Genomic DNA, 15,846 nt, shown 5'->3' on the forward strand with positions numbered 1-15,846 from the left:
CCAACCATTTCTATTCTATAATCATGCGAAGTAAATTCAAGGGAAATTACTCTAGTAAACAGTTTTGAAGGGGCTGGGATTTGGAACTTTCGATTTCGTTGATCATCTATAGCTATGTATCATGCTTACACTTGTGGTTTTAACGGCTTTGGTCAGATCGAGGAACTTGAATTCAATATGAAATCATATTTGAATATGGCGATGAAAGCGCTTGACATCGACCACAGCGAAACTAAGGAACAGAAACTGCCATCTGAAACAGCAACCAAGAAGTTCAAAGAACACAGCAAGCATGATAAAACACACGCAGACACGCAGAGTTGTAAGTCTCCGATCAGTGAAAGCAGACAACTGCAGAGCCTAACAATGAGCACAGATTTGACACGGAAAAGAAAGATGAAAGAAACTGACGACGATTCTGTAAAAAGACCTTTTCCCAGTCAAACGTGGAATAGAAACATAGTGTTGCTTTGGAAAATATGTTCTTTTGCGGATGGCATTCAGCTGGAACATGTGGAGATGACGTGGTCCAGATGTGCAGTGACGCTGTTAGCACGGAAAGGTGATATACACAGAATAATAGTCAAGCATACTCTACCAATTCAATGGCTTAATTATTGTTGTGTACATCATTCTTCATACATTTACAGGAATGTTTTGCACAAGTCCTGTATATATATATGTGTGTGTTGCTGTGGTCATTTTGTTTATTTTTATTATTTACTACCAAGTGTATTACACAAATTATGAAAGAATCATACATTGAGTTTTATCTTACAGTTACAAAAGTAAAATACTCTTTTTCCCACTCATTTTCATGCTCACTTTCTATTTCTCTTTGTGTCTTTCTCTGCCTCTGTCTCTCTGTCTCTGTCAGTCGCTCTCTGTCTCTCTGTCTGTGTGTGTCTCTCTCTCTCTCTCTCTGTCTGTCTCTCTCTCTCTCCACCCTCCCTCTCCACCCTCCCCCTAAATAGTAACCAGAAATGATGATAGTGTCTCCATTATATTGACCTCAGTGTGTGTCGATGGGGATTAGGATGGTTTGGAACTGGATTACCTCATTAGGTTGCCGATAACAATCGGACATTACAGTCGAACCTGGCCTGGATAACGACCACCTAGCTGCCCATTACCACCACCCCAAAGGATCCCGGACGAGTTATGTTTCTATATATATTTCACCTTTCTATAGCGACCTGACCTGAATAAAAATTGTAATAACCACTTTTGGCCGGTTCCTTGGGTGGTCGTTATAGGCAGGTTCGACTTTAACATTTTTTCATAGTCACTATGCGTTCAGGCAAGAGCCTCACTGTACTTTTCTTCCAACCAGGTACCATAGACTGCATCCAAGCTTAAAGACAGGCCGCACAGTTTTAACAAGAAAACCAACACAAATCTAACAGTAACACTTTCTTGAAATCCAGAAACAGATAGACGGCTAATGTTCCAAAATTCAGAAGAAAAAAACCAAGAATTGTAGGTTATTGATTCTTAAATACTTTCTTGATTTTTGCCAGTGCAATCAGCAGTAATGTACATGTATGTATTGGTTTTATGTACGTCCGTATATTTTCTGTGATATATTGTATGCTATGATTTTTTTGCAATGATGTTTAGCCATAGTCCGTTATACGCGTAGGTGTGCGAGAATATGTAAGCGCAGTGCTTTAAAGATGTCCATGTGGGAATGTGTAAGTGGGCGTAGTCGAATTTCCATGTGGGAATGTGTAAGTGGAGCATATATAAGAATGCCCATGTGTGAATGTGTAAGTGGAGCGTATAAGAATGTGTAAGTGGAGCGTGGTCGAATGTCCATGTGTGAATGGGAAAGTTGAGCGTATAAGAATGTCCATGTGTGCGATGTGTAAGTGAGACATGGATGTGTTCATGACTGAATGCGTAAGCACAATGCAAGGAATGGCCAGAGAGGTATGTGGGAGGTGTGTTTATAACCTGCCCTGTTATATAGTGCTATATGTCTTATGTAAAAACAATGTCCTGTTTGTATTATTGTTATGTACCACGCCTGAATTTCTCTATGAGATAATAAAGTATTCTTATTCTTATTCTTATTCTTATTCCTTTCAGATCTGGAATATAAAAAGCAATACCACACTGTGATTTGTGGCTATCCTGGTGCTGCTAAGGACAGTTCAGAATCCCTACTTCTTCACTTGTCTGACACTGAGATAAAGACCAGTAATGAAGCAGGTATGCTGTTACAAGAGGAGGACAAGTTGCTTCTTCTCAGAGAAGGGTCAAGGACTGCTGAACCTGTCACTCTGGTCACCCAAGGGTCAGGTGATATCAGAGATGCCAGCAGCATTGGGTGTGTGTCGGCAACAGCTTCTGAGATCATCATAGCTTATGGTAAGCTCTCCTTTGTAAGTGTCAAGAAAAAATTCTTAGGTCGCGAAAAAAATGGAGTTAGTCAGGGAAAATTAATCTCTTTTTTTGGTTGTGCCGATCCTGTTTCAAGGTGAATGCAGTTATACTCATGTATGTTCTGTTTTAATTTTTAATTTTTAAAGCTGAATGAGAGTTCCTTGTCCTTTGTAGCACTGTTGCGTCCCCTTCCTCACTTTCGCCATGCCGTTTTCTTGAAAATATTGTTTCTGTTTGTTTTTAGAAATATTTCTTCTCCTAGCATTGTACCACTGCATGAAGTGCCAGTTATTTTAATCATACAAAAAGTAATAGACTTTCAATCTCATGTGTGTGCTGTATTTTTGATAACATTCTCATTGCAGATGGAATTTCTGTGGGGAAAGTGTCTTTGGAATGTGAAGAGAGTGAGAGTGCGGCCCGGAAGTCTAGCGGTGACGGTCCAAGGCTAGTGTTGACCTGCCTGGATTCTGGGCTGTCCATTCAGCAAGTCAGCTGTGGACTGGAACACTCTGTGTTTCTCATGCGTCATGGCACTGTCCTTACATGTGGCTCTGGAAGGTGGTCATTTTGTTCGGTTATGTGTGTGGGTGTGGAGGTGGGTGGATGGGGGTTTGCGCTTGTGTTTGAGTGTGTGTGTGTGTGCATCTTTGTGTGTATGCATGTTTTCATGTGTGTGTGTGTGTGTGTGTTTGTGTGCATGCATGGGTTCATGTGTGCCTGCGTGTGGTATTTAGGGAGTGACAGAGTGAGTTAGAGAGAGAGAGTATGTGTGTTGCTTTTAAGGGGTGTTGCTTACTTACATTTTTTAATATCAGGATTATACATGTATTTTGCAGTTTTTCACAGGTATGCAAACCACTCTATTGACAAGTGGAAAGAAAAGTGCAGAATAGAAACAATTTAAATTATAAGACTGCTCTCTTTGATGAACAGAAGCAATTTTCTGCTGATGTTACAATTTTAACATCAATTTTCATGTGAGTATTTCTAGTGGTCGTGTGTTTCAGCCGTGGTCAGCTGGGTCATGGTTCACTGGAGGGTGAAGAAGTTCCTCGAGTCGTGTCTGCCATGGAAGGTCTACGTTGCGTGTGTGTCAGCGCAGGGGGTTGGCATTCAGCGGTCGTTTCTGGTATGTTTATCATTATCATCGAATAAATGATACACATTATGGTAGGGAGAGAATACTGTCAGGCAGAGAGAGGGATAGATGGACAAGTAGATTTCTGATGCTCTGTGTTGGACCTGGACAGTTTTTGTGAGTAAATGTAGGCTTTGGTCATTCTGCTGCTGCTATTATCAATTTCTTTTGCAATATTTTGATGTATGTTGAAGCAAAAAAGCATACAGATAAAGGCAAATTCATGCCCAATTTTAGACCAAGCAGCCATATGTCAACATTATCACACAATAGACATACAAGCATATTAAATATTATGAGAGTGATTTAGTGAATGATGGAGTGAGGATTTATGAATGGATGGAGGTGGGTGGATGGGTGCAATGACTGATCAAATGATTGTTTGATAATGAAGATATTTTTGATACTTTGTTCAGCTGTTTGAAAAACTGGTCAACTTGACTCATTTCAGATTGTGGAGATCTTTACATGTGGGGATGGAATGAAAGTGGTCAGCTTGGACTGCCGTGTCCAGCCCTTGAACGTCACAAACAACATCACCAGAGTGACCACGGTCAAGAATGTCTTGAGCAGCAAAAGCTTGCAGAGAGCGGAGAGACAACGGCTGCCTCCCTCCATCTGTGGCCACAGTGTGTTGATGTTGTGGATGTGGGATGTGTGAATGTGGAGGAGAATGCGGTGGTCCAGGTGGCGTGTGGAACCAGGCACTCTGTGGTCCTGACAGGTGAGAATTTATAGTGTGTGTGTGTGTGGGGGGGGATGTGTGTGTGTGTGTGTGCGTGCATGTGTGTGTCACTGTGTCTGTGTGCGTGTCGGTGTGAGTGTCTATCTGTGTGTTTGCGTGACTGAATCTCTGTGTGTATGTGTGTGTTGTGTATGTGTGCATTTGTGTGTGTGTGTGTGTGTGTGGGGGGGGGGGGGTGGATGTATTAGTTATTTGGCATCATTGAAATTTTTTAGTAGAATCTAGTAATATGCTGTCAAGCTGTTAACATAAGTGTCCTAGCATATGTGAAATTGGGCTTGGATTGAGATTAGTAAGCATCTTAGTTTATCCCTTTGAGACGCTTTTATTTCCAAGAACAATGATACGTGTAGTTCCCTCCCTTTGTCGATTTCTCTACAAAAGCATTACAGATAGCTTATTGCTGAGGTATGACAATGACAAGTTACATGAATAATGTGTTTTTAGAAATTCTGTTTCTGTCAATATAGCATCAGAATAAGTAAAGAAGTACACAGCCCTTTAAGACCTCCATTATGTAAGATTTCCCTGCTGTTATGACCTTGATTTTTTTTTAATTTTTGTTTGTCACATCTGTATATTTATAGACAGGTTCGACTGCATATCCAGAATGCCTGTAAGCTTGCTTTGCTGATGCTTTCTTGTCTTTGACATATTCATGCAATTTCTGTCAACGTTTCAGAGAGAGGGCAGGTGTTCTCCACCGGATGGAACAAGTACGGACAGCTGGGACTAGCGCACACCGACAGTGTTGATCAATTTTCATGTGTCATTTTCACTGGCCACCAGGAGGCCACAGTGACTCAGTTTTGGTGCGGAGCGTGGAACACCTTCTTTGTGGTGAAAGAGACGTCAGATACCACAGAGCAATATGATACTGATACTTCTTGATGGAGTGCATGGAACTCCTTCTTTGTGGTGAAAGAAACGTCAGATACCACAGAGCGATTGGATATGGAGACTTCTTGATGGACAATCAGATTCATTTGCAGTGGAACCCCCCCTTGTAAGATCTCATACGATCTGAGAAAATAGGTCTTAGAAGGTTGTCTTAAAATGTTGGCAAACTTACAGAGGTTGTGAACAGAAAACTCAGCAAGAGTAAGGTTTGAAAGGGAGGGGGGGGGGTGAAGGGGGGGGGGGGGGGGTAATTGAAGGTCTGAAAAGGTAGGTTTCTCTGCACTGATACTTCTTGGTGAATAGTATAGATTCATGTGCTCAAGTTCGTTTGGCGATGTTTGGTGGTGAAACCCTACTTTCCTGCCTGCAATTTGCTTCAAATAAATAATTCATTAAGAAATTCGAATAGTGTTGGGCGATTGATTTCCACAAACTTACACAGTATGTACCATGTTACCATGTCAAAAATATACCAACAAACACAGAGACACTTGTATGTGCAGGGAGAGAGAGAGAGAGAGAGAGAGAGAGAGAGAGAGAGAGAGAGAGAGAGAGAGAGAGAGAGAGAGAGAGAGAGAGAGAGAGAGAGATGTCAGATGTCAGATGGTAAAAGTATAGTAGGAGTGAACACAAACACTTAATTCACTGACAAATGCTAGCATATTGAGACGTGCACAAACATACACAGACACACATGTTATGAATAATGCAAGCGTATTCATCACACACACACAAACACACACACACATGAATTCCTTCAAGCATCAAGTTGCAGTCATCCCGCAATTGACACTGAATTAGTCTTTTAATTTCCAAGATCAACAGTACCAGACAATATGTCATCTCAAATGTCTGCATCAATTCGGACTGATCAAACAAGACAACAATAATTATGCAGCATTTTGCAAAATACCGTAACAATATTGCACTAATGTCTGGGCCAAATACCACAACAATCATTGAAACTTGATTGTTTCAGTATCACATGAAGGACAGCTTGGACAACATGAACCGGCAGCGACAAGGAGTATGTCTTTGTCCAAGCTAGGAAAGAGAACGGTAAAAAAAAAAAAAAAAAAAAAAATCGGCTATGATTTCACACGGTATTGTACAATGGTACGTGCAACGAAGGGACATCATTGGGACCATCTTAAATCGTCAATGCATTGCGGGTGGCTTACATGCATATTGTGGCCGAGGATAATACACAATGGAATAACAGACTGTGTCCTTCACTGAGAGGTTTTCTTTGATCGGAGGGGCCTCATATCACAGGTACCCCTGTAATGCACACAGTAGATAGGCTTACGGGATTGCTACACTTCCTTTTTTGTAAACACTAAGTTATCTGAAAGTCAATTGTTTAATGTCAATTTGAGCTCAGCGTATACATTCTTATGTTCCCCCTAAGTGACAGCTTGTGCTAAATAAATCACAGACGCATGTTTAAAAAAAATGCATTTAGTCTGCCAATGCTTTTACGCAAATTCAAACATCAGATTTTTTTTAATGAAGACAGTGGTACCTGCAATGGAGGGACTGACATCCTAGGTACGAGCTTAAAGTGCCAGTACATTGCAGGTGACCTGTTAGGAACATTTTAGTCAAGATGATAGACAAAAGTGTTACAGAAGGCGTCCCTTATTGCGAGGTATACTCTCGTCAAAAGGGCCTCACATCACAGGTACCACTGTTTGCACAAATGTAGATTGTTCTCTAGGTTGAACTGCTGTCAGGTCAACTTTATACAACTGTATTCCATACAGACTGTGGCCTTATACCTTTTATAGCCAATACTACAATAACGTTTCTAAAATATGCAGCAGATGTCTTTTATATATACCACAATACGTATGAAGGATGGTTTTTTGTTGTTTTGTTTTTGTTTTGCGATGATGAAAAAAAAGTCATTATTATGACAAGGGCTGTATATTGCCCTTTGAAGTGCAGAAAGCTGATTGCCTCCCTTGGAGACCATTTTCTCAGGTATGGTCTAATTGTTATACCTTGCTTGTAACTGTTTTTTAAATTTTTTGTTTTAAACTAAATTCTTCCGACAGTCAAGGGGTTAGACCTTACTCTGGACAACAAAGAACCGCAGGCCATTCGGCGTTTAACGTACAGAGACGTAGGCCCAAGACCTGTGCACATGGCGAACTTTCAATTAAGTTTCCATCAATTTTCGATGGTTGGAAGTCACTCAGACGTTGCTGAGACCAAGTGGGCCAAAAGTTGGGTATAAAAATGGCCCTGATTTTGCAGCGACTCAAACATATTCAGTTGAACGATGCTCTACTCAGTTGGCGACTCTCCCCCATTTCTCAAGTGGCTTAACACCAGACGCTCTATGATTAGAGGCTAGATTTAGCTGTTTGCGTGCGCGCTCACCCTTTAGTCGTTGCATATGCTGTCGGGTTTGCTTTATGCTTTACAAAGAATCACAGAATCATTTTTGCAACGTGTGATGGTCAAAGTTAAAATACTTTTTCATTTTTATTATTACTCTTTTGATAATGTTTTAGTCATCATACCTGTAAATAAGTATGTTGCTCTTATACAACACGCACTATTACTACTGCTACTACTACTACTACTACTACTACTACTACTACTACTACTAATGCATTGGTTTTTATAACAGGTAACACCGGTAGAGTATATCACCAAAATTACATCATTTGATATTTTTCAGCTTCTTGACAATAGCTTTTTCAATGCGCATTGTCGGGTATGCACACGTCTATTTGACGAAACTTCTGCTTTCAGCAGCGGAACAGTAGAACGAAGCGACCATGAAGAAAGTGTCCATTGAGGAGTTTTCAAAGACTAACACAGCGTTTACATTTCTCATACTTTTAAGCTCAAACGCTAACATTCAGGCATTCGTGGTGTAAGCGTTAGCATTCTAAACCCAAAACCTTACTATATACATAACTCTTGGTGCGGTTTGAAAGAGCTTTTGACCACGAGAATTCCTTCAAAATGACAGTGTTCTCCCGTTTGTTTAATACAATTCAGGACAATTGTACTTTATAATTATCTCAACATGAAAAATTAATTTATGTACAATGTGCTACCCAAACTCGAAATCCAAAAAGCATCAGTGCAGAGTTATTTTTTAAATTTTTATTCACATGATGAACAAAAAAACGAATGCAAGAGAAAGATCGGTAACACAGGACGGTTGCTTTCTTTGGCTTACCAAATGTGTGTTTGTCGGCGTGCATGCGTGTTCATGTTTGGTTGTGTGGAGGCAGTGGCCTCGAGATCCTGTTGATGACACGCTCGTTAACATCACTTCTTGCAGATATCTCAATAGAGACTTGTCAAAATCAGAAAATGTAAACAAATGACGAACAAAAGACATAACTCGGGTGGTGGTATGACGAACAAAAGACATAACTCGGGTGGTGGTATGACGAACAAAAGACATAACTCTACAATGATGTGCTTGGCAAAAAAAAAGAAAGAAAAAAAAAGAAAGAAAAAAAGACATAACTCGGGTGGTAGTATGACGAACACAAGACATGACTAGGGTGGTGGTATGACGAACAAAAGACATGACTCGGAGTTGTGGTATGATGAACACAAGACATGACTCAGAGTGGAGGTATGACGAACACAAGACATGACTCAGAGTGGTGGTATGACGAACACAAGACATGACTCAGAGTGGTCAGTGGTATGACGAACACAAGACATGACTCAGAGTGGTGGTATGACGAACACAAGACATGACTCAGAGTGGTGGTATGACGAACACAAGACATGACTCAGAGTTGTGGTATGACGAACACAAGACATGACTCAGAGTGGTGGTATAACGAACACAAGACATGACTCAGAGTGGTGGTATGACGAACACAAGACATGACTCAGAGTGGTGGTATGACGAACACAAGACATGACTCAGAGTGGTGGTATGACGAACACAAGACATGACTCAGAGTGGTCAGTGGTATGACGAACACAAGACATGACTCAGAGTGGTGGTATGACGAACACAAGACATGACTCAGAGTGGTGGTATGACGAATACAAGACATGACTCAGAGTTGTGGTATGACGAACACAAGACATGACTCAGAGTTGTGGTATAACGAACACAAGACATGACTCAGAGTGGTGGTATGACGAACACAAGACATGACTCAGAGTGGTGGTATGACGAACACAAGACATGACTCAGAGTGGTGGTATGACGAACACAAGACATGACTCAGAGTTGAGGTATGACGAACAAAAGACTCGGAGTTGTGGTATGACGAACAAAAGACTCGGAGTTGTCAGTGGTATGACGAACACAAGACTTTCTTTCTTTATTTGGTGTTTAACGTCGTTTTCAACCGTTCAAGGTTATATCGCGACGGGAACACAAGACATGACTCAGATTGGTGGTATGACGAACACAAGACATGACGCGGGTGGTGGTATGACGAACACAAGACATAACTCGGGTGGTGGCATGACGAACAAAAGACATGACGCGGGTGGTGGTATGACGAACAGAATACATGATTCGAGTTGTGGTATGACGAACAAAAGACATGACTGGGGATGGTGGTATGACGAACGGAATACATGACTCGGAGTTGTGGTATGACAAACAAAAGACATGACTGCCGGGGTGGTGGTATGACGAACGAAATACATGACTCGGAGTTGTGGTATGACGAACAAAAGACATGACTCTGGGTGGTGGTAAGTTGCAGTGATGATCATTTGTAGGTTTAGTAGAAGAGTCAACGTTGGAATAACGAGTTCTTCCTCGCGATTGTTGTTTCACAGAACATCATCATTCCATCAAACAGCGTTCATATCCTAAGTACTTAATACTTTGAAGTCATTATGATCATCATATCCAATCCAGTCATACAATAATTCAAGGCCGGTATGCAAGAGTCGGGGTTGGAGACTTTAGTCCGGGATAAACTGTACCTTCAAGGAAGTTTATCTCGGACTAAAGTCTCTAAACTCGACTCTGCATACCGGCCCAGAAGCATACCCAGATACACATAACATGATAAAATTATGCGGCTCACGTCATTATCCAATCACAGATCAAATCTCACGACAACGATGTCACTACTTGACTAATTTGCAGTTTACTGTTAGTATCGTACAATGTTTTTCACAATCTCCATTTTGAAGAGACAGTTATATTGTACCGTTCAAGTCACCAGTGAATGAGTGTCACGCATTTCAACTACCCGGTGTCATAAATAAATTTGGTCTCGACACAGGGTAGGCTTCTCAGAGACCTGTTTTTTGTTTTAATAATGCACGTGCATCTCCTCAGTGAAACACTTCCATCCAGTGAACGACGAAGAAGAAGAAGAAGTGAAACACTCGACTACACAGTCTGGTAGTGTCACCTCGGTGCACAGTCTGATTGCGTCACTGTATGAGTTCGCAAATGAAAGTCAAGAGACCTTTTCGGATTCGAGATACCCGCGATAGATGCTTTTTGTTATGCTCCGTAAGTCGCGAGAACTTAGAACATCGGGTCTTGGCAGTTCTTGCGAGATAGCGGTACCTCATGCTTTGCCATGCTTTGAAGTTTGCGAGAGCTTGGAAAATCGATAGAGTCTCTTCGTTACTGGTTCACAACACCAACGTACGTCATTCACAACCAACGTCACTACCGAGCTTAGCACCAGCAAACGTTCGCTTCCAAAGATCACATGTACCGTTGTACTTCTTAGTGTCGACGTCTTCTTCTGCTTCTTCCGGTTTGTAGCCAAAGTCCACACGGACCGTTATTTCCACTTTTGGGATGGAAATAGGTCCAACGTCATAGTCAATACACAACCGACATGCATTGCTTTTCAAGTTCTACACTTCTTGAGTACTGGACGCAAGCACACTCTCAAGGAATGAAGTTCCACATAAGTTATTCCTTGAATGCAGTGCCACATAATTAATTATCATTCATAATTATTCCTTAGCTCAGTACTCAAGTACCAACACACACAACCTTAGCTGCCAAAACTACGTACACTCTGAATTGAAACGTTCCACTTTTGAACACCCATTCTGCAACCAGTTTTGAACAGTTAAACAAGGTTTGACAGTGAGATAAATGCTTCTGCTATATCACATTGTGTTCAAAACTGTTTACAGAAAGGTGTTCGAAAGTGAAACACGTCAGTTTAGAGTGTAGCCTCCATCAACAACAGAAAAAGACCCAGACACACTGATCACAGAAACATCACAGTCACTTTGGTTTGATAAGTCCAGACTCACTGGACTTTGCGCGAGAGAGTCAGTTGAGCAAGCAACCACAGGACTGGCTGAGCAGACGGGGGATGACGGTACGTGCCAGTGTGTTACTGTCGGTGTAGTACACCATCTCGAGCGGGGACTGGTCCAGGGGGACACACATCTCTGTCTCTCCGCCCTCCAACGTCTCTGTCTCTCCACTCTCCAAGGTCTCCCCGGGACGTACAGAGACCCCGCTAGAGGCAGCATCACTGCTGGAAAACCGGCGGCCAAGGGACCAGTCTTTGTGCTGGTTTTCCCCCAGCTGTCTGTCCCTCGTCCATGGCTGCTGGTTCAGCAATGATGATGCTGCTTCTACTCGGCTTGACGAGGCTAATCTTTGGTTGTGGTTGTTGTTGTTGAGCGAAGACCGGTGATCTTGACACGTTCCGCGGCAAACGACCGTGGTGAAGCCTTCAGGCTCAACCACCCAGTGGTCCCAACCCAGTTCCTTGAAACTCACGCGCACCCGCTCCGCGCAGCAGCGATCCGATTGGCTGTCGCACGATCCACGCGAGGTCACGTGACGCGCAGACCGCTGCGGAGGGGAGGCAGGCGGGGTGTGGGTGGTGAGGGGGGCATCAGCCGTGCGGATGACGAGGTAGGGTCGGTGGGGGTTGAGGCTGATGTAGGTGGTGGTGCCCAGGTTTTGCACGGCGCGACTCTTCTTCCTGGGCAGCGTGCTGTCGATGGACACGCGTTGCTTGGAGCAGCGCTTGCACCGAACGCGCAGCACGAGCGACTGGTTGGAGGAGTGGGCCGCGCGCGCCACGAGGGAGGCTGGGATGGGCAGCGTGATCCAGCGGAACTTCTTGTCCACCGTGAAGCGTTGCACCACCACGCGCTTGAATTTGCCCGTCTTCTCGTTCACCGCCTGCACCAGGACTTTCACCTTCCGCTGCTTCCTCCTCTTCTTCCGCTTCTTCTTGCCCTCCTTGTCCACGCCGTTCTTCCTTCTCCTCCTCTCCTTCTTCTTGCCGTCGTCGTTCTGGAACCCGCCTCCGCTCATGTCTGGAAGTTTCTTCTGGGTGTTGGTCTTGGCCAGCCTGTCCTTGTTTCGACGTCTGCGCTTGGGGTGTTCCTTGGAGCGCAGTCTGAGGATGAGGTTGACGCGGTTGATGACGGGCGACTTCTTCTTCTGGTTGCTGACTCGGAACAGAAGCTGGTCTTTTTGTTTCTGTGTCATATCTGAAATAAGAACAAGGATGATAAGTGAACGAGGAAGAAGTAGAAGAAGAAGAGGAAGAAGAAGAAAAGGAAGAAGAAGACGAAGAAGTAGATAATGATGATGATGATGATTGATGATGATGATGATGATGATGATGATGATGATGATGATGATGATGATGATGATGATGACGAAGAAGAAGAAAGTCAAGATCAGCAAACACGGAAGAAGAAGAAAACCAAGAATTGGATCAGAGATGCAAAGGGACGTAAGCGCTCTAAATGCATCCGTCATGTGCAACAAGAGTAAAAGAGTAAGGTGGAACCAATCTCGTGGCACCTGGGAGAATAACAAGCCTTGGATTAAACAAGCGACTTTCATTTATTTGTTGATGAAAGTCGCTTGTTCGATTGGAGTTAAACTGAGTTTAAAGCCGAACATCCGTCTCGAGGAGACCAAAACTTGTTACAGTAGACGACCACAGGGCTAAATTTAGCGCTGTCAACACGAGAAACTTGAGCTACATCTGCCGCGTGCCGTTATTGGCCTTAAAGCCTGTCCTTAACTGGGCGAAGTCGACTACGCGAAGTATACTTCGCGAAGCTGGCCGCAAGAAGCTTCAGCACAGAGTTTTCGGTAAAAAGACTTTGTGAAGTCTTCGCGAAGTTGACTTCGGGCTCAATCAAGGACGGGCTTTAACCCTTGAAAGTGTTCTCGCTTAGGCTACACTACCTACCTATATACCCACTGACAGGTTCCGACCAGACGATGTCACCTGGCAGCACAGGGAAGTGATTGCGGCTGTTGTTCCTGGGAACCGGCAGGTGGTTGTGGATGCTCCTGACGGGCATGGGGGGCTTCTTGGTGGGCGGTTCTGGCACCGCTGTCAGGTTGAGGCCGCGGAGGATCTGTGCCTTGAGTTTCTCTACCTGATACCTATGTGTGAACTGAAACAGGGGAACACGTCATGGTGACTTGTCATTGACGTCATGGTGACATGTCATTGACGTTGTGGCAGTGCAGCAGCAGTAGCAGCGGTAGCACACACGATGAAATGACACCTTTGGGATCAGCCAAAAGTCTCCTACCTTGCATAATAGACAGAATGACACAAAAGATGTTCTTTTGGGGGGACAAGTGTACCTCGAGTAGAAGGACACCTGCTATTGTAAAATATTCCACCACCATGACTAAAGACAATCGTACTTCGATCGAAAGGACACCTGCTAAATTTTCCAATGGTCCGTTACCATGGTCCAATGGTCCGTTACCATGACCAAAAACAAGCGCACTTCGAGGGGAAGGACACCTGCATTGTCAGGACAACGTTGATTAGTTCCAAGAGCGTCCTCTCATCACGGAAAACATTTGAGTCAAAGCCAATGACAATTTACAACTGACACTTTGGTTTATATCTAAGTGGAAGTATGCTCTTTATCTAGCGTGACAGCCTGGAGACATCAACTGTGAATTACACAAGGGTTTACACGGGAAAGCAAGCTTCTTTAATACAGTAGTTATATAAACAGTTTACACAAGGATTTGGAGTAGTTTACCCAGAATGAGCAATCACGCGTTGTGTTTATGTGGGGCACACTCGCGAAAAGCTCGCGGGTCTGTTCTCACGTATACATTACTCGTGATTGCTCAGTTCGCGTTTAAAGCACTCGCAGAGTTGGAGTATGCTGGGCTCTGTTCAAACACACCTTGATCCTTGGACTCTCTTCCTATTCGGCTCGAACAAGGGTCATGTGCCTGAGGTCGTACAGGCTTAGTACAGGTGTACGAGCTGCACTCTCTCTGTCTCTGTCTTTCTTTCTTTTTGTCTGTCTGTCTGTCTGTCTGTCTGAGTCTCTCTCTGTCTCTGTCTCTCTCTCTTTCCCTTCCTCTCTCTCTCTCTCTCCTTGTGTGTGTGTGTGTGTGTGTGTGTGTGTGTGTGTGTGTGTGTGTGTGTGTGTGTGTGTGTGTGTGTGTGTGTGTTACTCAGTGTTTTTTTTAATTAAAAAAAAATATTTTTAACTTTTGTTATACCTCATATCTGGTGCCTTTTATTCTTCTCCCATATCAGCTCGAATCACAGGTGAAGCATGCTTCAATTAACAGTCCTTCCAGTGAAAACACTACAGTGGCTGTTAAGAAGTTAATTAATAAAATTAAAAAATCCCACTCTGCACAAAATACTTACAGACTGTTGATTTTTGGTATGCGTCCAAAGGGAGAGACGGTCGCATCCTACGTGAAAGCCTGTCCAGATCTGAGATGGTATGCCGAAGTGTTTTCACGAAAAAACCCGGTGTTTTTTAAGAAGAAGAAAAACAAAATACCTTGTATTCCATCAGTAAACATTATTCCTCAGTAAAAGAACTTACGTGCGGTCGAAAGTCTATGGGCATAAGGTGAGGTTTTCGCAAGAGCTTGAAAGGTGTCGAACTCTCGCCCAGACACGTCACAATAATAGCAGCTGACGTCACAAGCAACAGAAACGTCACAGGAACTTGGTGACTCACAGCGTTGTGACGTTGATATTGCGTCATGGTTGCCAGACGTCACCTGCAAGAAGAGTGAGAAGAAAGCTGTAAAAATACACAGAGACAGGAACACATACAGACTGTCGGAGAAGCACAGAATTGCACACGAGTACAGACATACACACAGACAGACGCAGATACACACACAGACATAGACACACACACACACATCAATGCGCACGCACACACACACACACACACACAAACGCACGCAATCACACGCACGCACGCATGCACGCAAGCTGGCACACACACACACACACACATACACACACACACACACACACACATACACACACAAATGTACACACAAACGGTATCACATACATACACATGCACACACACAGTCACACGAACGCATACACGCACATACACACAAACACACACACTCACTCAGACGTCCCTCCCCCCACGCACTCACGTACATACACACACACACACACACACACACACACATACACACAAACATGCATGCACGCACACACACACACACACACACACACACACACACACACACACACACACACACACACACACACACACACATACACACACACACACCACCAGCCCTCCAGCCAAACACAAACACACACTGACACACACACACAAACACCTCTATACACATAAACACACTGAGTGACACCGCACAGACAATCTCAGTGCAGTTCCTTTTAAAAGGAAGAGCAAGTGATCTGTTGGATGTTATTTAACTGGG

The 15,846-nt window shown here is 43.5% G+C and overlaps 2 protein-coding genes across 2 annotated transcripts; one reads left to right on the forward strand and one right to left on the reverse strand.

Annotated features, from left to right (window-relative positions):
• The first annotated feature begins 35 nt into the window (after window positions 1-35).
• LOC138981915 (uncharacterized) lies at window positions 36-5,394 on the forward strand. The gene is made up of 6 exons (XM_070355079.1): window positions 36-562; window positions 2,092-2,373; window positions 2,754-2,949; window positions 3,399-3,520; window positions 3,981-4,253; window positions 4,957-5,394. Exons 1-6 carry the CDS (start codon window positions 115-117, stop codon window positions 5,163-5,165), a joined length of 1,530 nt encoding a protein of 509 aa, XP_070211180.1. The 5' UTR covers window positions 36-114; the 3' UTR covers window positions 5,166-5,394.
• A 532-nt stretch (window positions 5,395-5,926) lies between these two features.
• LOC138983092 (inhibin beta A chain-like) lies at window positions 5,927-15,137 on the reverse strand. Its single transcript, XM_070356500.1, has 3 exons — window positions 14,973-15,137; window positions 13,352-13,550; window positions 5,927-12,623 (listed from the first exon to the last, which is right to left on the reverse strand). Exons 1-3 carry the CDS (start codon window positions 15,135-15,137, stop codon window positions 11,440-11,442), a joined length of 1,548 nt encoding a protein of 515 aa, XP_070212601.1. The 3' UTR covers window positions 5,927-11,439.
• Window positions 15,138-15,846: the final 709 nt, after the last annotated feature.

The sequence above is a fragment of the Littorina saxatilis genome, linkage group LG12 (assembly GCF_037325665.1).
Source record: "Littorina saxatilis isolate snail1 linkage group LG12, US_GU_Lsax_2.0, whole genome shotgun sequence".
Lineage (NCBI taxonomy): Eukaryota > Metazoa > Mollusca > Gastropoda > Littorinimorpha > Littorinidae > Littorina > Littorina saxatilis.